At 42.5% G+C, this 21,937-nt stretch overlaps 1 protein-coding gene across 1 annotated transcript; it reads right to left on the bottom strand.

The window, feature by feature from the left end:
- Positions 1-1,893: 1,893 nt before the first annotated feature.
- On the bottom strand, positions 1,894-20,751 carry LOC108411940 (sialidase-1-like). The gene is made up of 6 exons (XM_017683749.2): positions 20,471-20,751; positions 8,295-8,484; positions 6,862-7,124; positions 6,479-6,661; positions 4,465-4,684; positions 1,894-2,621 (listed from the first exon to the last, which is right to left on the bottom strand). The coding sequence occupies exons 1-6, from the start codon at positions 20,534-20,536 to the stop codon at positions 2,401-2,403; spliced, it is 1,143 nt and encodes a 380-aa protein (XP_017539238.2). The 5' UTR covers positions 20,537-20,751; the 3' UTR covers positions 1,894-2,400.
- Between the last annotated feature and the right edge of the window lie 1,186 nt (positions 20,752-21,937).

Here is a 21,937-nt window from a genome sequence, read left to right as displayed (position 1 = left end):
AACGTCCTCCAACACTGAGGATGTCCTGACGGAGCTGCACTTGAGATCCGTGATGATGTTCAACCGTATCTGGAGACACCAAACCCACACAAGCAATCCACACCATTTATCATTTCAGTTGCCCTCCTCACCCCACCTGAACCTCCCACCAGTCACGGAGAAACTGTTGGTTCCGTCAGCCATTACTGCGTAATAATCATTGGGTGATTTCACATACTTTGTGTATCTTTGTGCAGTTCTGAGAGGGGCACCAAGAATATTAATATTAATTGTCAAGCGGCCTCCGAAAGTACAGAGCTAATTTTATCGATGAATTTGCAGATGTTATCTGTTTTCCTTCCTTGGATTTTGGTTTTTGCTGCTGTTTTTAAATACATATTGACAATTCCAATGACAATTATGCAAAGGATCTGCTATACTGGACTCTTTTGGACTCACACTGTCATGGTCACACTCTTAAAAGGTCTCAACATATGAGCCTCTCTTAAGGAAGGTGCTTTGTCAGATCATTACTGTTTTCTTTGAAATGTCTATCAACAGACATCAAGACTATAGGTGTTTGCCTTGAGAAAAGGTTTATAAATGACGACACTTTTCATGGGCAAAATGTGCTCTGCACCGTGCAAACCATCTGATTCTGCTGATGCTTTGCTGGACAGCTTTGACTCAAAAAATGTCAGTGTTTAAGTGAATGAGACTTTTTAATCCCACAAACGGGGAAATTTCACCTCTGCATTTAACCCATCCGTGAAGTGAAACACCACATACACACTAGTGAATACACACACACACTAGGGGGCTGTGAGTACACTTGCCCGGAGCGGTGGGCAGCCCTATCCACAGCATCCGGGGAGCAGTTGGGGGTTAGGTGTCTTGCTCAAGGTCACCTCACTCATGGACTGTCGGTACTGGGGATCAAACCGGCAACCTTCCGGTCACAGGGCCAGTTCCCTAACCTCCAGCCCACGACTGCCCCATTATGGATGTGTTATGGATGAGACTGCACCAGTTAAAGTTACAATCATGTCACGCCAACAGAAATCGCCATGGAAGAAAGCTACTGCAGTTCAAATCCAAAAGGGACTACACAGGAGGGCTTAATGCAGATTTCAGAAAACCAAGCTTCAGATCCACAAAGTAATCTTAAAGATATCAAAGAATCTCAAAGATAGGCTGCACGATTTTTCTCTATTCACGACTCTTTTGGCTCAGCAATGTTTACCTCTCTACAAAACCATGTGAATAGACTAATAAGGTAAAGACACTGAAGATCAATGTGTGTCCATATTGTGTTTTTTTTTAATATTTCATACTAATTGATGGAATAGATAAAGTAAATGTAAAATATAAAAATAAAATATGGAGCGAGTGAAATTCAGGAAAGAAAAAGAGAGCTTCAAAATATTTTTAATAATCATCAGTTCACTTAATTGATTTACTCTTAATACGTTCCATTTCAAAACATGACGTAAAAAATTTGAAGAATTGACACTATAGGCTAAAATTATTAATCATTTTTTACATCCATAACAGTGTATGAATTTACTTTATACAGTGTACAGTGTCATGTACCCCACTTATCTGACTGTCACCTCATTGATCCCTTTCTCTGCCACTATACACCCTTTAACTGCTGCTGCACTCAGCGCTTTAACTTTAGACCCATACATTGCACATTGTAAGGTTTACAGGTATGACTGTGTGTGTGCGTGTGAGAGAGAGAGAGAGAGAGAGAGAGAGAGAGAGAGAGAGAGAGAGAGAGAGAGAGAGAGAGAGAGAGAGAGAGAGAGAGAGAGAGAGAGAGACAGAGAGAGAGAGAGAGAGACAGAGAGATGGTAGAAATGCATGTTTTATTTTATTTTGTTATTATTTATATTTATTTTCTAATTATGGTAAAAGTGATAAATGTGAAAAGAAAAAAAAAGAAACTTTTCTTTGGGACTTGTTTCCTCTATGCCTTTAATTGATTTAAAAATCTAATGTTTTAGGTGAAAAGCTTCTTAAAAATAATAAAACAACTGTCTCAGGCATCAAGCAGCGAATTAATAACAATTTAATGTAATAACTTTCTGTGAAGGAGCTTTTACAGGTAGTAAAATCCTCAGACGTTTGGTTCCCATCACCACCACTGTGAACTATTCTGAAGCGGTAAGTTTCTCTACAGCAGAGCATTTCACATCAGACAAAATGACTTTGTTTACACTTTGGTCATGTAAATAAGCAATAGATGAGAGAAAAAAAAGTGGTGCAATTTCCTTTTAACTTGCAAACGCTGAAAAGTTGTTGACTGAAAGGTGAAAGTGAGCGGAAAAAATGACTCCATCTGCAATTCGTGGTGCAATTTCCCTTTGCTCTTTACAGTATTTTTCCAAAAAAATAAAACCTATCCCCCCTCTCTTTCTATAATCCTCCATAGAGGTTAATTTTGGCAAAAGAGATGGTCTCAAAATAGTCCTTACGACCTTTCTCATAGATGATGAAGATGTGTTTCTCATCCTCAGGTTGGTCTCCTCTGAGCGATGTTAAAGAGGAATAGCCGCTCGGCCCTGGCCAAATCTGTAATACTTCATTTTCCCATGACTTACCATCAGTCAGAGACCAGCGGAGAGTCAGATTGACCCCTGGAGGTGAGAGAAAAAAGAAAGTATGACAACAGAAGCAATGGAAGTAAGGCAAAATTGACCGTGCCATTTGAACTTTCTAGTACATATGGCTTTCATAAGAATTTGAACAGTTTTACTCACACAAAAAATTTAGTGCACCCCTGGTCAAATGACGTTTTGTTCATTTTCTGAGTGAACATCATCCCCTACAGGGAACACAGCTCAGCACATTTAATACAAAATTACTGTTTATTCACCGAATGTGACAAACTGGAAAAAAAAAGACAAAAACATAAAATGTGGCTTGTGCAAATGCCATGGTTAAGTTATGGCTAAGTAATGGTTAAGTTTTTTCCCCATACAGCATGTTTTTCACTTAGAAAATCAACAAAACATGTACAAGTTGACCAACGGCATTCAAACATTTATATATAATCGTATATTTAAAAAAGAAAAACTTTTACACCACCTTTTCTTAAGTTATTCTAATACTTAGCATATCTCATCTAAAATAAGAGGACAAAACAAAAAATCATTACATAAAACATACAAAATATTAAAATATAAGGTTGATGTTTAGATATTCCTGTGGTGATAAATAAAAGCTGTACCTTTGATTCACATTTACCATTTCAAGATTAAAGCTCTGGTGTAATTGATCAAAAAAGCAGTAATTAGTAAATTCTAAAGCAAAGCAGCAAATTTGGGGAATGGAAACACCAACTGATCCAGTTTTGAAAGCAGATTTTTTTCATTCGTCCACAGCTACACAACTGCAAGGGGACTTCACTGTATTTTCCACTTCATAATGTCACGTTTTCAATAGGAGACAGGCCCCGCTCTCTCTGATTACTCAGCCATGCAGAATGTGGCTTAGCATTGTCATGTTGAAATAAGCTGGGATGTGTCTGGACAAGACGTTTTCTAGAAGGCAGAAGATGTTGCTCCAAAATGTGTCCAGTGTTATTGGTGCCTTCACAGATGTGAGATTCCCACTAATACTCCCCCCGTACCATGACAGACCCTTGCTTTTGAACTTTATGCTGGTAACAATCTGGAGGATCCTTTTCTTCTTTGGCCTGGTGAACATGATTTCTATTGTTTCTAAAAACAATGTGACCACAATACATGTTTCCACTGTGCATCATTTGCCCAGAGAAGTAGGCGGCGTTTCTGGACACTGTTGATACATGGCTTCCACTGTGCAGAGTTCAGTCTTAATTTGCATTCGTGGATGCAGCAATGAACAATGTTTAATGATAACAGTTTGTTAAAGTATTCCTGAGCCCATGTAGTTATACCAATGAAGAAGCATACTAGCTTGAGGGATCAAAGGTGCATTCACTTGTGGTTTTCAGCTTTGACCTTTTCTCTGATTTCTCTGGTTTCCCTGAATCTTTTGATGACATTGTGTACCTTGTTGTCGCTTGTTGAGGAATGTTGCTCTTACACTGGTGCATTATTTGCTGATGCATTTTTTGGCAAAGGGGCAAGCCTCACTCCATTCATGCTAATAAAAGACTAGGCTTTTTCTGTATACCCTTGACTCAAATCTTGACTCAAATTGCCCCGTCTGTATTGCGTCATTATCAGAATACTTACAGAGCAATATTTACAAAAAACAATGAGCATGCTATGATAAAAAAATTAAATCTCAGCTTTGTATTTTTGTGTAAGTACAAGTAGATTCACTGCTGTTTGTTTTAATTGACTTTTCACATACTGACCCAACTTCTATGGAATTGTGGTTTGTAACATAACATATAGTTCTAACCATTTATGCAGTATGTGTACTACTTTTATATATGTGCCATACTGTCCTGTCCAGTTTAGACTTCCGCCCCAACCCCCTTGTGCTCACTTTGTTGGCAGCTGGCTGGGTTGCTGAAGTATAGCACTCCATCTTTCTGTAGAGCTCCAGCTGCTACCACGGGATCCACCAGCGTGTGGTCAAACACCAGCTCCTCCAGAGGCAGTGAATCGCCCCCGTCCAGACTCCGCACCACCATCCGGCAGCGGCAGTGGTAGTTGTTCTGGTTTCGCACACTGATGAGTATACTTCCGTCCTGAAGTTCCACCGGCTGCAAATTTTGGAATTTATTTCTTGAACTTAATTTACTTGAAAGAGTTTTACAATACAGACCCATGCTTGAACAAAATTCACAGTAATAACAACATTTAAAAGATAAGTTAAAACAAGACTGAAAGCAAAGAACTAGCTAATGAGCTATTAAATGGCCTTTTAAATATTACATACAGCTGAGGCCAAAAGTTTACACACATCTAGGCTAAAGTCATTCAAACTCCATATACTTTATATTACCATCTTTTTTTGGCAAGTCAGAGGGTATCTACTTCATTCACATAACAGTAAAGTTGCCAGTCCCTTTAAACAGTCCGGAAGATTCTAGAAATTCATTAAATGAATAACAGAATCCTCTGATTGGCCAATTGCCAAAACAAGGAGTTCACTGAGTGAAAATGTGGCTGTATTGAAGGGGCTTACTTTCAAAGACGGTGCTGAGGAAAAACCAGGCAACTCAGCCAAGACCACAGAAACCACAAGCACCAAATATAAAAAAAAAACAACTTTTGACCGCAGATACTGCATCACTCAGGAAGGTGGCACAAAACTCTAATGGACGAAAGACTGAAGCTTACAGGAGATCAACAGGACAAAGACCCAGCCTTTTTGGAAAAGTGTTCTTTGATGAGATGTAACAAAAATGGAACTGTTTATAATTAATACATTATAATAATCTCTAGGGAGGAAAAGGGTGAGGCTTTTAATCCAAAAAACGCAATTTCAACTGTAAAGGTTGGGTGGCAGCATCATGCTGTGGGGAGTGTTTTGCTGGAAAAGGGACTTTGCACTTCAGAAAATAGATAGCATCATGATAAATGAAGATTATTTAGAAATACTGAAGCAACACTTCAAGCAAGGCATATTTTGGTCACAGTTGGGTCTTCTAGCAGGGCAATGGTACTAAGCGTTCCTGCGAAGTTATGACAGAATGGCTTAAATGCAACAAAGCGAATGTACTAAAGAAGCCATCATGAAAAAGCGTGTTGGAGAAAGGAGGCCCAATAACCTGACTGAGTTACACTAGCTCAGTCAAGAGAAATAGGCAAACATTCCACCAAAGTACTGTGAGAAACTTATACAAGCACAGAGGGCTTGATTCAAGTTAATCAATTAAAAGGCAATGCTACCAGCTCTAAATCTAATATAGTAAATAAAACCTGATAAAAAAAAGCATCTCTCAGTTGTTACTTTGAAATGACCTCTCACAGAATTAAAGTATCTGCCCTAATCGACATAATACAAGAAATGTTTGGTGGTATGAAATATGTGGAGCTGTGAAAATGTGACTTTTGTCTTTATGGTAGATGTATGTTAATATTTGCCTCAGCTGCAAGCCCTTAAAGTGCATTATAAAATTTGACTAGTATGCTGTGGCACCCCATGATTTTGCTCATAAAATGAGGATATCAACACCTAAACAGATCAATAGGTAGCATTTCTTCTTTCACTTTTGCCACCCTTGAATACATTCTTTTAACATCTTCTACCTTGTGCTTCTGCACACTACACTGTTAGAAATAATGGTTCTATGCAGCTACATTTTTCATTAATAAAGGTACTAACAGTGTAAATGTTCCCCCAGAGGTACAGCAGTGATTTTAGGGTCCGATTGTGCACCTTAAACCCGTTTTTCCAGGTGAAAAGTTCCTATTTGTACCTGTTCATAACAGAACAGTAAAATAAAAGCCTGGAGACATCCTGGGTGGCACTTATGAGCAAAAAACTGTAATGATTAACAAATTAAATAATTAATAAATTAGTGTAAACACTGAACCCCAGTGTCTGTCACCTGACACTCGTCCGGGTTGAAGTCCAGGCTCTGTTTGGGCTGGTTGTAGGGGATACTCTTAAGCGCAGCTCCGTTTCTCCACGTTCGCCCATGATCATCGCTCAGGATGCAAAAAACGCCATCACCCTCAATAGTGCCATGACCACACACCACTAGACGGCCTTTAGCAGGTGGATATCGTTTCTGTCACATTTAACACAAATGGGCAGTCAAAGTTTTTTCATAGTGTACCAAAAATTAAAGCGACACGTTCGGTATTGGAAGTTTGCTACTTTAGTTTTGCACTGTAGTTTAGTTTTATCTAAATAAAAATGTAAAAGTTGTTCGCCCTGGGACATTCATAAGAAGACAAAACCATCAAAATCAGTGGACGGCATCTGAACCTGAATGCCGAAGCCAGGCCCTGGAATGAAGCTCTTGACCCCCAGCTGCACAGAGAGGTTGCGAGGAGCGCTCCAAGTCAGACCATCATCCAGGCTCTCCACCAGCAGGGTGCTGGGGGGGCTGCAGTGGTAGCGGTAGAAGCACAGAGAGTAGATCAATATTAGAGCGCCTGTGTCTTCATCCACAACAATAGAGCCCAAGTTTGACCCATCTGTATGAATCCCATCATCTACTACGAAGGACGTGGGAGACCATGTAGCTCCTGTGAATAAAAGAGAGAAGAGAAAAAGCATTGAAGGAGATCTGCTACTTGAGTTCCACTGAACCTGTTACTACGATACAAAATACTATAAAATATAGGGGCAGTTGTGGGCTGGAGGTTAGGGAACTGTCCCTGTGACCGGAAGGTCGCTGGTTCGATCCCCAGTGCCAACAGTCCATGACTGAGGTGTCCTTGAGCAAGACACCTAACCCCCAACTGCTCCCCGGGCGCGTGGTGCCCACCGCTCCGGGCAAGTGTGCTCACTGCCCCCTAGTGTGTGTGTGTGTGTGTGTGCTCACTAGTGTGTATGTGGTGTTTCACTTCACGGATGGGTTAAATGCGGAGGTGGAATTTCCCCATTGTGGGACTAATAAGGGAATCTTAATCTTAAAACATCAATTTACCAGTAACATCTCCTTCCACTGCACTGACATTATCATACGTTCTTGCACTAGGAACTTTTTCCTGTATATTATACTGACACGCTTATAAAAATAGTTTTTTTTGGGGAGGCAATGACACAGAAGAACTACAATTATTCCACAAAGAACCTTTCAACAGATGGTTCCTTAAAGGAAGGAAATCAAAATCAAGTTTACACAGTTTTTCACTGGTCCCAGCTGTAGTTGATGAGCTGAGACGTCTGGAGCCCAAATTATGCTTCTTAATTTAGAACTGGAGCAGTGAGGCTAACAGTCAAAAGTCACTTAAATAGCGCAAATTACTTCTGTAAAAATACATCACCAAACTCCTCTTACTCTGCTCAAACTGCAGCCAGGTCTTCATTACGGAGTAAGAGCGCTGATCTAGTATCAGTTTTTGTTGCAGCAAATTGTTTAGCCTGAATACTTTTTCATCCTAAGTTCACTCTTATTAAGTTCTCCATGTTATTTTGCACAAAAACAATAAAAAAAATGTTTTATCAGGTGGGAAAATCTTTTTTTTTTTTTTGGAAAAATCATTTTGTAAGTGAACATATTACATATTGATTTCAGACAAATAACTGATTATTGACACAAAAAACTCCAATTAGCATGCCCATGTGGCACCAATCTCATGGCATGACCTTAAATAAATGAACAACTTCTTAACACATTCTGATTCTGCACTAATACATAAATCAGAGACCAAGACTAAACGGCTGGAGATGGACACTATAAAAGTGATGACCTCTGTCTGTGGAACGTCTCAGGGCTATAAATTTGGCTTCCATGTCACCGCTGGATGTCTTCCGGCCCTCAGCGAATGCCAGCAGGCTTCCGCGGGTGGTGAAGGTCAGCAGGGGGATGCGGTATGTGTGCACTTCTCCAGCTCCGCTGCCCACCCATAGCAACTTCTCTTCAGTAATAATGGGGTTAAACTAATAGAGATCAGATAAGGCAAAGAGCAAGAGAGACAACAAAGCTTTTACATTACACAGCCTTCTTTCTGTATAATTTAATTGCAGGTAAAATTGAGTTTTGTTTTAGATGGATTCAGCAAATCTTTTTAAATAAACTTTTTTTATTTTATTTTAAAGGAAGCATATCGTGGAAAATGTAGTTTTCCTTTTTTTTTACAATTCACTGTTGTTGTGAGATCACAAAAACCAGGACATCTACCTAAATCCACCTATTCAACTACAGCCCATTTATGCTGAAGTTTGTCTCAGCTTAGATTACTTCTTGAACAAATACAGCCTGTTTAGTTCTAAGGAAGAAAGAGAAGTTGGAAAATGATTGTGTGGAAATTAATTATAACTGTCACAAGTGGACATCAACTAAAATAAAATACAAGAAAATGCAGTGATATGGGCCCTTTAATATATTTTACTGTAATAACCCCAGAAGTTCGAAAGAGCCCATAAACTACAATATTTCTCCCCACCTATAATATTCATGTGGGTTTATCTAAAAGAAAAGAGTGATAATTCATTTTTAATGTCCATTTTAACCTCTTAATCTCTTAGGATTGAACAAGCTGTTTTAATTACTGCATCTTTACCAGAATCAGCATCACTTTATTTTGCCAAGTATGTCACACATACAAAGAATCTGTCTTGGTGAGTCACACATGTATGACATGTAACATTTTAAACAGACCAGACAGGCAAACAGACTGTTAACAAGTACAATATATTGCCAAAAGTATTTGGCCTTCACAGATGTATGAACTTGAGTGACATCCCATTCTTAATCCACAGGGTTTAATACGATGTTGACCCACCCTTTACAGCTATAACAGCTTCAACTCGTCTGGGAAGGCTTTCCACAAGGGTTAGGAGTGTGTTTTGGGGGAATTTTTGACTGTTGTTCCGGTGCATTTGTGGGGTCAGACACTGATGTTGGACGAGAAGGTCTGGCTCGCAGTCTCCGCTCTATTTCATCCCAAAGGTGTTCTATCGAGTTGAGGTCAGGACTTAGTCAAGTTCTTCTACACCAAACTCGCTCATCCTCGTTTTTATGGACCTTGCTTTGTGTGCTGGTGAGCAGTCATGTTGAAACAGGAAGGGCCGTCCCCAAACTCTTCCCACAAAGTTGGGAGCATGAAATTGTTCAAAATCTCTTGGTCTGCTGAAGCATTAAGAGTTCCTTTCACTGGGACTAAGGGGCCGAGCCCAACTCCTGAAAAATAACCCCACACCATAATCCCCCCTCCACCAAACTTTACACTTGGCACAATGCAGTCAGACAAGTACCGTCTCCTGGCAACCACCAAACCCAGACTCGTCCATCGGATTGCCAGACGGAGAAGCGTGATTGGTCACTCCAGAGAACACGTCTCCACTGCTCTAGAGCCCAGTGGCAGCGCTTTACACCACTGCATTCAACGCTTTGCATTGTGCTTGGTGATGTAAGGCTTGGTTACAGCTGCTCGGCCATGGAAACCCATTCCATGAAGCTCTCTACGCTGTCCTTGAGCTGATCTGAAGGCTACATGAAGTTTGGAGGTCTGTAGTGATTGACTCTACAGAAAGTTGGAAACCTCTGCGCACTATGCCCCTCAGCATCCGCTGACCCCGCTCTGTCATTTTATGTGGCTGACCACTTCGTGGCTGAGTTGCTGTCGTTCCCAATTATTTCCACTTTGTTATAATACCACTGGCAGCTGACTGTGGAATATTTAGTAGTGAGGGAATTTCACGACTGGACTTGTTGTACAGGTGGCGTACCATGCTGGAATTCACCGAGCTCCTGAGAGCGACCCATTCTTTCACTAATGTCTGTAGAAGCAGTCTGCAGGCCTAGGGGCTTGGCTTTATACACCTGTGGCTATGGAAGAAACGAACACTTGAATTCAATGATTTGGATGGGTGACTGAATACTTTTGGAAATATAGTGCATGTAGTCATGGGAAAATTTTAATATAAATACAACAAAAAAGGTGAAAACTACTGAATAATTAAAGAGCCATGGAGGAGCTGAAGAGAAGTGAGAACATCTGTACATATGCAGGTAAAAATACCTGTAAATATGAAGGTCCGATCATCATATATTATGATATATGAAATGTAAAGGCAACAGCTCTCTTTAGAACAATGAGTTCTATATAGAACCATTTCATGCTTAAATGGTACTTTGCATGGGGAAATGGTTCTTCAGATTGGCAGAGACTGCGTTGCATGTGGTTATAGGACCGTTTTGAAAAACGATTCTAGGTAGCACAAAAGAGAGAAGCTGTTATGATGTCAAGCTTGCAATAGTAGAAGAACCCTTTTTGGTGATATTTTCAAAAAGGTTCTATAAAGAACCGCAACACATTCTCCATCAATCTAAAGAACAATTTCAGCAGGAACTGGAACATGAAAATTCAAAGTTGTGGTTCTAAATTAAAACCCTTGAAGAACCATCTTTTTAAAGTGTGAAGCATTTAAGTAATAGAATACGAGAGGGAGTGTGTTACTGATGATAACACACGACCTCAAGAGTTCTACTGCTTTTATACCACAGTTAAATAAATAAAGTAAGAAATGAATAAACTGGGCCGTGAACGCGACGTTTATGTTTTAATGTTCGCAGTTCCTTCCGCCAAATTATAGAGTAATGAGCTTCGTCCACTCTCTGCACAGCCAGCAGTTCGTTCTCCAGCTACTTACACTAAATTCCCAAACTGTCATCACCACTGAGCAGCTTTTTGTTTTTTTATTGCGGCGGTTTTATAGATTGGTCCGATTCTAAAGACCAGACTACACGCTTGGCGAATGGTATCGGGTTCATTTCTGGCTGATTCCAGGTTGTTCAGCTGTTCTTCTGTCACAGCTGCCGACTGAAAAGTTGCTCAGTGGTGATGACAGCTTGGGAATGTAGTGTCGTCTCGTTTCTGGTTGTGGCAAAGTGAGAAGTGAAAACGTTCAAATGGCTTGAGCATCTCCTACAGCTGTCAAAGTCGTTGCTTAGCAACGGCGTCTCTGTGGAGTGATAGTGTTTGTGAAAAACCTGTGATATTACGGTGAAATATCAGCACGATTAGAACGCATCTCAACCAATCAACTGGGTGCATGGCCAGAACTAACTGTCATATAAATAAAAAATAAAAAATGATTGTTTATTTGAAGCCCTGCGATGGACTGACAACCTGTCCAGGGTGTATCCTGCCTTTCGCCCAATAATAGCTAGGATAGGCTCCAGCACCCCCATGACCCAGAAGGATAAGCGACTTAGAACATGTGTATGTGTGTGTGTTTCTTTGTAACTGAAAGAAAAATGTGAAAATGTGTTGTGTGTGAATGACCAGGACAGTAGAGCGTCCTACTTTTAAACTGAAGGTTCAGGCTTCCTGTGCCTTCTCCTTGACATTGGAAAACTTTCAGATTCAGTTTAGCAGATGTGATGGGTAGAAGCATAGAGGGGGCTTTTATTTTGACACTGGTGTTTTGATTGATCTCGGCTTCACCCGCTATATAGTCTCGCGCAGGGAGAACGAAGTATCGTTTGATCTCGTGGGGGCAAATCTGAGCTCGGCGTCGGGAAGATCCGTGAAGCTGTATGTTGCTAATGTGCATGTTAAACTTTTGGGGAAGACCATAGGAACGTGACTGAGCCTGCTGGCGCCGTGTGTGTGCGAGAAGCCCACATTTACACAGGTACGGTTGCTGTTTAAATGCTTTGTAAATGCTGGCAGTTACGATATGTATTACTGTCGTAGTATTGTCAGGTATTGGTGGTTTTTATTAATAATAACCACAGGAGGTCCCAGTTTAGTGTCTTAATGATGGTTTGTTCATTTATTTTAAAGGGAGAGTGGGGGGCTTTCTGAATCAGCAGTGTGGCGTGACAGATATTGTGTGAGCCCCTGGGGATATCTGAAGTACTACAAAGTGAAGTTGCGCTGTGCATTCCACCTGCTACAGTTAACCGGTCTGTACGGTCAGCAACAATAGCCACTGCTTTTTCTTCTTCCCCTTTTTTAATACCTCTGCATTACATCATTTTTAAATAGTTAATAAAGGAATATTTTAGTATATTATTGGGAGGCTTTTTGACCCAGGGCAGCCCCTAATATATTTTACCCCTGGTTAATCTGGTGCCTTTTTAATTTAGGAAGGACGGTTAGGAGGCGCACGCTGAAAGGTAGAGGATATTCAGCTCATTTAAGCCGGGTTTCTGTCCCACCTATATTGAAGGTTGCTGTGTCACGTTTGGTTTATTTTTGATTTGATTAGTGTGGGTGACTGGAAGTATATTTATGTAATCTCTTTTCATTGTCTACTGATTTTATTTAATCACAGTGTGTAATTTAGTATGGGGGGTTGAACCTAGGCTGGTATTGTGGTTCCTTCCTTTTTTTTATGCGTGGTTATTTTACCATTAGTAATTAATAACCCATCGAGGCCCAGATTGTGCTAGGGTGATGTGATTTTAGAAGTGGGTCTGATCGCTATGATGTGTGCAGCTGTCGAATTTTCTATCCTTAATAAACCTGTTAATATACCAGCCTCTTAACGTCTCTGCGTGCCTTATTTAGGTAATTCTTTGGGTTGGTTACCGAATAATAATCGAATCAGGTAGCCCTCGGGTCACAATTTGGGATCAGGTAGCCCTCGGGTCACAATTTGGCGTAGTCGGCAGGATTAGAGTGCTGGTGTAGCTTTTCCGAGCATATATTAACCGATTTGTTTGGGGATATTTAATATTTGATAGGGTAGCGGTGCATATAGGGTGATTTTTGGCAGAGAAGAAAACAAAAAGGGTGGAAGAAAAGCAGTGGTTATTTGTTAGCAGATCCAGTGGGACCACGGACCGGGTCGTCTGGGAAGCTGCCAGAAAGGAAGCCGCTATCAAGGAAGACTGCAGACCTGACCGCTCCTCGTGACGCTGGAAACCATTTTTTCTTTTTTCTTTCTTTTGTCTTAAGTACATTGACTCCTTTTGGTGTGTTTTTTTTTTGGGCGACATGTCTCTGCCTAATTCTGATATGGAAGAACAACTAAGGGCTTTGAACGAACGTGTGCAGCAGTTGCAAGCTGAAAATGATAGATTGAAAGCTACTGAAGGTGTTAATGTGGGTGCTAGCACCAGTAATGGGGAGGAGACACAAGCCAGTATGCGAGCAGAGGTTAGCCAAAATAGGTTTGAGCGGTATATCTACATTCCAAGAGAGAGAAAATGTCCTAGGTTTTCTGGCAAATCTGCAGATATGCCCTCAGTAGAAGATTGGGTTGAGGAGGTGCGCAGGTCTTTGGAAGGTCGTCACATGTCGCCACGTGAGCAAGCCTTATTTATATACGATCATTTAGATGGGGAAGCTAAAACGGAGATTAAATTTCGCCCAGCGAGTGAAAGAAATGATCCAGAGAAAATTCTCACCATTCTGGTTGATATTTATGGCTGTTCTAAATCTTATATTGGATTACAAAAGCAATTTTTCCACCGTCGACAGTTAGAAGGGGAGTCTTTGCGAGAATATTCGCATTCTCTTTTATCCCTAATGGAGATTATTAAACGCCAAAGCCCTAGGCCCATTGCAAATGGCGATCATTTGGTACGGGATCAATTCATTGAGTACGTCCGGGATAGCATGTTACGGCGGGAGTTAAAACGTACAGTGAGGCTTAACCCTAATGTTCCCTTTTTAACTATACGCAGTGATGCTATTCGTTGGGTAGAAGAAGGTGAGCATGGGGGATTGGCAAGGACCCGCGCATACTCCTGTGATACTCAACTTGAGGTAGTAGGTGAGGATAGGGCTGCCAGCCAAGCAGTAACGGCTCAACCTAGTAATGAATTAGCTGAATTGAAGGAGTGTTTGAAAAAGCAGCAAGCTCAACTGGATATGTTGTTGACACATTTGTCTTTGGGTAATAAGTCACCTTCTACACAGGGGGCTTCTTTGGGTCAAACTGCTCCATCTTATCCATATGATTCTTTTGGTAGGCCTATTTGTGTTCGTTGTAAGCAACCAGGCCATATTGCAAGGTTTTGTCGGGAAGGTAGAGGATCTAACCCAGTATCTAGGGGGGGTAGGTTTCCAGATAGTGGGGGATCGAGGAGCGCGGGTATTCCGTTCAAGCCGCAGGAAAACTAATACCGGCTGGTGGGGAGGGCCAACCGCCCGCTAGGCATATTGAAGGCTCCACTTTGCCCTCTAGCCCATTATCTAGATTAATGGGAGTTTGTCCTGTTATTGATGTATGCATGGGAGGGGTTTCTGTTCCTTGCTTACTAGATACAGGCTCTATGGTTACTACTGTTACTGAAACATTTTTTAATCAACATTTTCAGTCTGTTTTTAGACCCTTACAGCAATGTCGCTGGCTTCAACTTAGGGCAGCTAATGGTTTGGAAGTTCCCTATATTGGCTACTTGGAGTTGGATATGCAAGTATTAGGTAGGACCTTGGCGGCAATGGGTGTTTTGGTTATTAGAGATCCTGTTGATCCCCATAGTAAAATTCAAAAGTCTAGGGTCCCGGGATTATTGGGCATGAATGTTATCGGCCAGTGTTACCGTGAATTGTTTGAACAACATGGCTCGACTCTTTTTCAGGCCCCTCCTTTGCAGTCGGTGGGGTATGTTTGGAAGCAGGCTTTCAAAGAATGCCATCAGTTAGATTGCCTGCCTTTGAGTGGTTGCCTGGGCCCAGTGAAGGTAGCAGGACGTATGGCCATCCGCATTCCAGCAGGCTCAGTTCAATTGGTGGAAGCTATTGGCAATCAGCATGTGGGGTCATCACTACAGTCAGTATTGCTGGAGCCTGGGAACAGTAAGCTACCACCTGGCATTTTACTTTCTAGAGCCTATCTTTCTTTTAGTAGAGGCCAGACTTGGGTGCCGGTAGTTAATGTGGAGACCAGAGATGTGTGGCTACCACCCCGTACTGTGTTGGGAAGTCTATTTTTGGTAGCGCTACAAACCAAAAACCCGGTGGTGATTTTGGAGGAGAGGGTTGAAGATCAGGGGAGTGTTGCCATTATACAGGCACTACAGGTTGAGGGTCAGCCACTAGATCTGTCTAATCTTTCTTGGCCTACCTTGTCATTAGCTCAGGGGCAAAAAGGGAAAGAGTTGCTCCAACGGTATAGTGGGGTCTTTAGCCAAACTGAAGGTGATCTAGGGTGTACCAGCTTAGTACAACACGAAATTCCATTGATTGATGATACACCAGTTCGTCAACGTTATCGCAGGCTTCCACCTTCCCAGTATGAGCAAGTTAAGGCACATATTCAAGAGCTTTTAGAGAGGGAAGTGGTGCGGGTGAGCTGTAGTCCCTATTCCTCTCCAATTGTTGTGGTCCAGAAAAAGGATGGCACTCTACGGTTATGTGTTGACTACAGGCAGTTGAATACAAAGACTAGAAAGGATGCTTACCCATTACCAAGGATTGAGGAATCTTTGGATGCTTTGGCGGGTGCTCGATTGTTCTCGACCTTGGATCTGACTAGTGGATACAATCAAGTCCTTATGGCAGAAAAGGACAAGCCAAAAACAGCATTCTGCACTCCTTTCGGCCTTTTTGAGTTCAATCGAATGCCTTTTGGCCTCTGTAATGCGCCCAGTACCTTTCAGCGACTCATGGAACGTATTTTTGGAGATGAACGCTTTCAGTCTTTGTTACTGTACCTGGATGACATTGTGGTCTTTTCCTCCTCTTTTGAGTCCCACTTACAGCGTTTGGAGATGGTTTTGGGAAGATTACAACAGCACAACTTGAAACTAAAACTTGAGAAATGTCATTTCTTTCAGGATGAAGTCCATTACCTTGGACATGTGATCTCTGCCTCGGGGGTAGCGACTGACCCTGATAAGATTACCGCGGTGTCAGAATGGCAGCGTCCAACCACGGTGAAGGAACTTCGATCTTTTCTTGGGTTCGCTTCTTACTACCGGCGATTTGTCCCTCAATTTGCTAGATATGCTGCGCCGCTTCATAAATTAGTGGCCACCCTTCAAGGAGCTAAGTCGAGACCCAGACTGAGCCTACTAGATGGGCATTGGAGTGACGAATGTGAGGAGGCATTTCGCCTACTCAAAGACAAGTTGGTAACTGCACCTGTTTTGGCATATGCAGATTTTGCCAAGCCTTTTATCTTGGAAGTAGATGCAAGTCATACGGGTCTGGGGGCTGTGTTGTCACAGGAACAAGAAGGAAAACCACGTCCAGTAGCATACGCAAGCAGGGGGTTGCATCCTACAGAGAGAAATATGTCTAATTACAGTTCCATGAAATTGGAGCTTTTGGGGTTGAAATGGGCCATTACTGAGAAATTCAGAGAATACTTATTGGGGGCCAAGTTTACAGTGCTAACCGATAATAACCCTCTGAGCTATCTCCAGACTGCCAAGTTGGGTGCAGTTGAGCAGCGCTGGGCCTCACAGTTGGCTCTTTTTAATTTTGACATTAAGTATCGACCTGGAAGCACCAATAGAGCTGCTGATGCTTTGTCCCGACAACCTGACTTACCTGCACCTTCTTATATTGAAGACCTTGCTCCTGGGTTCTCTGTTCCACCCATTGGTCCAAATTTGTCTGGTGGGCCTCCGTGTGTTGGGTCCTTGGCTACTATAGACGCCCTTCCTATACGTCGAAAAGTAGATCTTGTAGCCCTCCAATCAGCGGATCCAACAATAGGAGCTTTTCTAGTGTATTGGGGGCGGGGCCGACCCCCTTCTTCTGAAGAGCGAGCAATGGAAAAGAAACCTGTACTGGGACTGGTCAAGCACTGGAAACGGATAAGAGAGAGAGGTGGGGTGCTCTACCGCCTGACTCATGGGCCAGGGGAGTACAAGGAGTTTTTGCAGTTGCTGTTACCAGAGACATTACAGGCCGAAGTATTAACTGCTCTTCATGACGACCATGGCCATCAGGGGTGTGAACGAACAGCATACCTAGTGCGGCAGAGGTGCTATTGGCCCCAGATGGGGAAAGACATCGAACGGTGGTGTCAGCAGTGTGCCCGTTGTGTAGTAGCTAAAGCTAAGTTTCCAAAGGTGCGAACTTTTCCAGGGCATTTGTCTGCCTCTAAACCTCTGGAAATCCTTGCTATAGATTTCACTTTGCTTGAGAAGGCCAGCGATGGTCGAGAGAATGTACTGGTGGTGACAGATGTTTTTTCAAAATTCACACAGGCATTCCCTACTTCTGACCAAAAAGCCAACACTGTGGTACGTACCCTGATCGAGAAGTGGTTTTATGTGTATGGGGTGCCGCAACGAATACACTCGGATCAAGGCCGGTGCTTTGAAGGTGAGATGCTAAAAGCATTATGTAAATTGTATGGGATACAGAAAAGTCGAACAACACCATACCACCCTGAAGGTAATGGGCAGTGCGAAAGGTTTAACCGCACTATGCATGATTTACTGAGAACCTTGCCCGTGGAGAAAAAACGAAGATGGCCACAACAGTTACCCCAGTTATTGTTTGCATATAACACCACTGTGCATCAGTCAACAGGCCACACCCCATACGAATTGATGTTTGGGAGGAAACCTCAACTACCCATTGACGCACTGCTGGGCGTTGCGGAAGAAGAAATTGTGGAGGGTATGGTAGGAGATTGGGTGCAAGAGCAGCAAGAGTTCCTACGGTTTGCTTATGCAAGTGCACAGCGGCAACTAACAGCGGCCACCAGGCGGCAAGTACCGACCTCATTAAAGGGGATTGCCCCTGTGCTTCCTTATGGTACTATAGTCTATAGAAGGAATCACCTTCAAGGTCGGAATAAGATTCAAGACATCTGGGATAGTACGCCGTATGAAGTGGTGAAGTGCCTGGATGGAGGTGGCAGAGTTTACACCATTAGGCAAGTAGACGGTCTAGGTCCTACCAGAAACCTGCACCGGTCTGAATTACGAGTGGTCCCGGGACAAGTTACATCCCCAGTGGCTTCACAGAGAGAACACTCGAGTAGGGTTGAATCAGTGGAGGAGCATTCTACAGAAAGTAGTAGTGAAGAGGATTCAATTTTTGGCCAGTGGATGGTGAGGCAAGAGGCTGTTCCAGAGTTAGACCTGAACATAGAGCCAGTAGGAAACCTTGTCCCACCAGAGCCTGAGTTATCCCCGTCAGTGGCATCAGTGCCAGTACGACGTTCAGCCCGGAAAACGGCCGGCCAGCATTCGAATTTGTATAACCTCCCACGATCAGTCACCTTCCAGCATGAGGAGGTAGGGGCTACAGCTCAGCCCAGTCTTAATACAGTCCAGTGTTTCTTTAGACCATGGTAACCCTTGTGGTTTGTTTGTCACCGGGACGGTGACATTTCAAAGTAGGGGTGGATGTGATGGGTAGAAGCATAGAGGGGGCTTTTATTTTGACACTGGTGTTTTGATTGATCTCGGCTTCACCCGCTATATAGTCTCGCGCAGGGAGAACGAAGTATCGTTTGATCTCGTGGGGGCAAATCTGAGCTCGGCGTCGGGAAGATCCGTGAAGCTGTATGTTGCTAATGTGCATGTTAAACTTTTGGGGAAGACCATAGGAACGTGACTGAGCCTGCTGGCGCCGTGTGTGTGCGAGAAGCCCACATTTACACAGGTACGGTTGCTGTTTAAATGCTTTGTAAATGCTGGCAGTTACGATATGTATTACTGTCGTAGTATTGTCAGGTATTGGTGGTTTTTATTAATAATAACCACAGGAGGTCCCAGTTTAGTGTCTTAATGATGGTTTGTTCATTTATTTTAAAGGGAGAGTGGGGGGCTTTCTGAATCAGCAGTGTGGCGTGACAGATATTGTGTGAGCCCCTGGGGATATCTGAAGTACTACAAAGTGAAGTTGCGCTGTGCATTCCACCTGCTACAGTTAACCGGTCTGTACGGTCAGCAACAATAGCCACTGCTTTTTCTTCTTCCCCTTTTTTAATACCTCTGCATTACATCATTTTTAAATAGTTAATAAAGGAATATTTTAGTATATTATTGGGAGGCTTTTTGACCCAGGGCAGCCCCTAATATATTTTACCCCTGGTTAATCTGGTGCCTTTTTAATTTAGGAAGGACGGTTAGGAGGCGCACGCTGAAAGGTAGAGGATATTCAGCTCATTTAAGCCGGGTTTCTGTCCCACCTATATTGAAGGTTGCTGTGTCACGTTTGGTTTATTTTTGATTTGATTAGTGTGGGTGACTGGAAGTATATTTATGTAATCTCTTTTCATTGTCTACTGATTTTATTTAATCACAGTGTGTAATTTAGTATGGGGGGTTGAACCTAGGCTGGTATTGTGGTTCCTTCCTTTTTTTTATGCGTGGTTATTTTACCATTAGTAATTAATAACCCATCGAGGCCCAGATTGTGCTAGGGTGATGTGATTTTAGAAGTGGGTCTGATCGCTATGATGTGTGCAGCTGTCGAATTTTCTATCCTTAATAAACCTGTTAATATACCAGCCTCTTAACGTCTCTGCGTGCCTTATTTAGGTAATTCTTTGGGTTGGTTACCGAATAATAATCGAATCAGGTAGCCCTCGGGTCACAATTTGGGATCAGGTAGCCCTCGGGTCACACAGAACATATCATTCATATTCAGGTGGAGTGCATCAGAGTTAAGGTCATTTCTTTTTAACACTAATAACATTATTTAATGAAAAGGCTTAAGTTCGAACGTCCTGTTCGAATTTACCCGTTCCACCTTAAATGGTGCAGTAGTTCCATTCTGGCGCCTCAGGCACCATGGGCGCCAGAACGTTAATAGCGTCACCATTTAAGGTGGAACGGGAAAATTCCACTAATCTTCCACAGTAACGTTAGCTGCGTTAGTCTGAGCACGACGTCTATTTACTTCCTTTCCTGCAGGAGTTCCTGCATCAAATGTTCCTCGTCTAAAGCAAGCTGCTGAACGCCACGCGGTCCTACAGACTGCTCAACCGGTAATAGTGACAAAACTCAAAAGTCTCTCGATCTTTTAATCATAAAACAGACATTGTTTACCTTTTTATCGCCTGCGATGGAAACCTGGGTGAACCAAACCGAGAGCAGCAGCCCGAAGAGCTTCATGGCTGATTAGCCTTCTGCTGTGCTACCCTGCTCGTATAAACCCTGACTGGAGCTCATGACTGCGAAGTTTACGACTTTCTGACTCCACCTTAACACCACCGGGCTGCATCTCAGCCCCACAGGTCACTTCTTTATGTTAGGGTTTAACGCCGCTTTCTACCTAGATGTTCTGCCTCCTTCCTCTGCTATTAGATTGGTGAGGCACTATTTCCCTACGGAACCCCGCTGGTGACACCCTGTACAAATAAAAGTAATGCTCGGCCATGACTTAGTAAGGCGTGGGAATGAGATGATCAAGTCGTCGTCACGACTTAGTTAACGCCTTACTAAGTCGTGGCCACTCATTAGGATCTCATTTTTTTCTCTGTTATAGCTACAAAGTGTGGGCCAACATCATATTAAACCCTATGGATTAAGAATGGGATGTCGTCCAAGTTCATATGCGTGCAAAGGCAGATGAGTGAATACTTTTGGAAATGAATGGACCAAATGAAACAGCCCAAAATGACTTGGAAGATGTCTGGTTCCATTGACTTACATTAAAAGTAAAGTAGGTTTTTTCCTTCTCCTGTAAAGTTACCATTTTGGAGATACAAGGTTTTCTTCTGACAACAAATATATATATATATATATATATATATATATATATATATATATATATATATACACTGCATCTCACATATGAGTACACCCCTCACATTTCTGCACATATTTTATTGTATCTTTTCATGAGACGACACAATAGAAATGAAACTTGGATATAACTTACTCCGTGCACAGCTTGTATAGCAGTATAGATTTACTGTCCTCTGATGTTGGACACCTTGTGCTCCTCCTCCTTCTGCTTGAGGAAGCCCCAAAGGTGCTGTCTGGAGACATACTTTATATACATACTTGGCCAGTCCATCACCTTTACCTTCAGCAAGGCAGCTGTCATGTTGGAGGTGTGTTTGGGGTCGTTATCGTGTTGGAAACCTGCCATGCGGCGCAGTTTCTGAAGGGAGGGGATCAGGCTCTGCTTCGGAATGTCACAGTAGATGTTGGAATTCATGTTTCCCTCAATGAGCCACAGCTCCCCAGTGCCGACAGCACTCATGAAGCTCCAGACCATGATGGTACCAGAGTTCTTTACCATGAGGTGCCATGTTGAATATCCAGTGGCCAGTGTGAGTGGCAAGTAGCCCTGCTCCCCATTCCCACCTGGAACCTGGTAACTCTAATGAGTCACATGATACCAGCGAGGGACAACGACACAACTGGGCACAATTTGGACATGTTCACTGTGAGGTGGACTCACTTGTGGTGCCAGCTATTTAGACATTAATGCCTGTGTGTTGAGTTCTTTTCAGAGGACAGTAAATCTATAGTGCTATACAAGCTGTACACTGGCTACTTTGTTAT

This window comes from Pygocentrus nattereri, chromosome 27 (genome assembly GCF_015220715.1).
Source record: "Pygocentrus nattereri isolate fPygNat1 chromosome 27, fPygNat1.pri, whole genome shotgun sequence".
Lineage (NCBI taxonomy): Eukaryota > Metazoa > Chordata > Actinopteri > Characiformes > Serrasalmidae > Pygocentrus > Pygocentrus nattereri.
The sequence above is the reverse complement of the archived record's forward strand: the minus strand, read 5'-3'. Positions and strand labels throughout refer to the sequence as shown.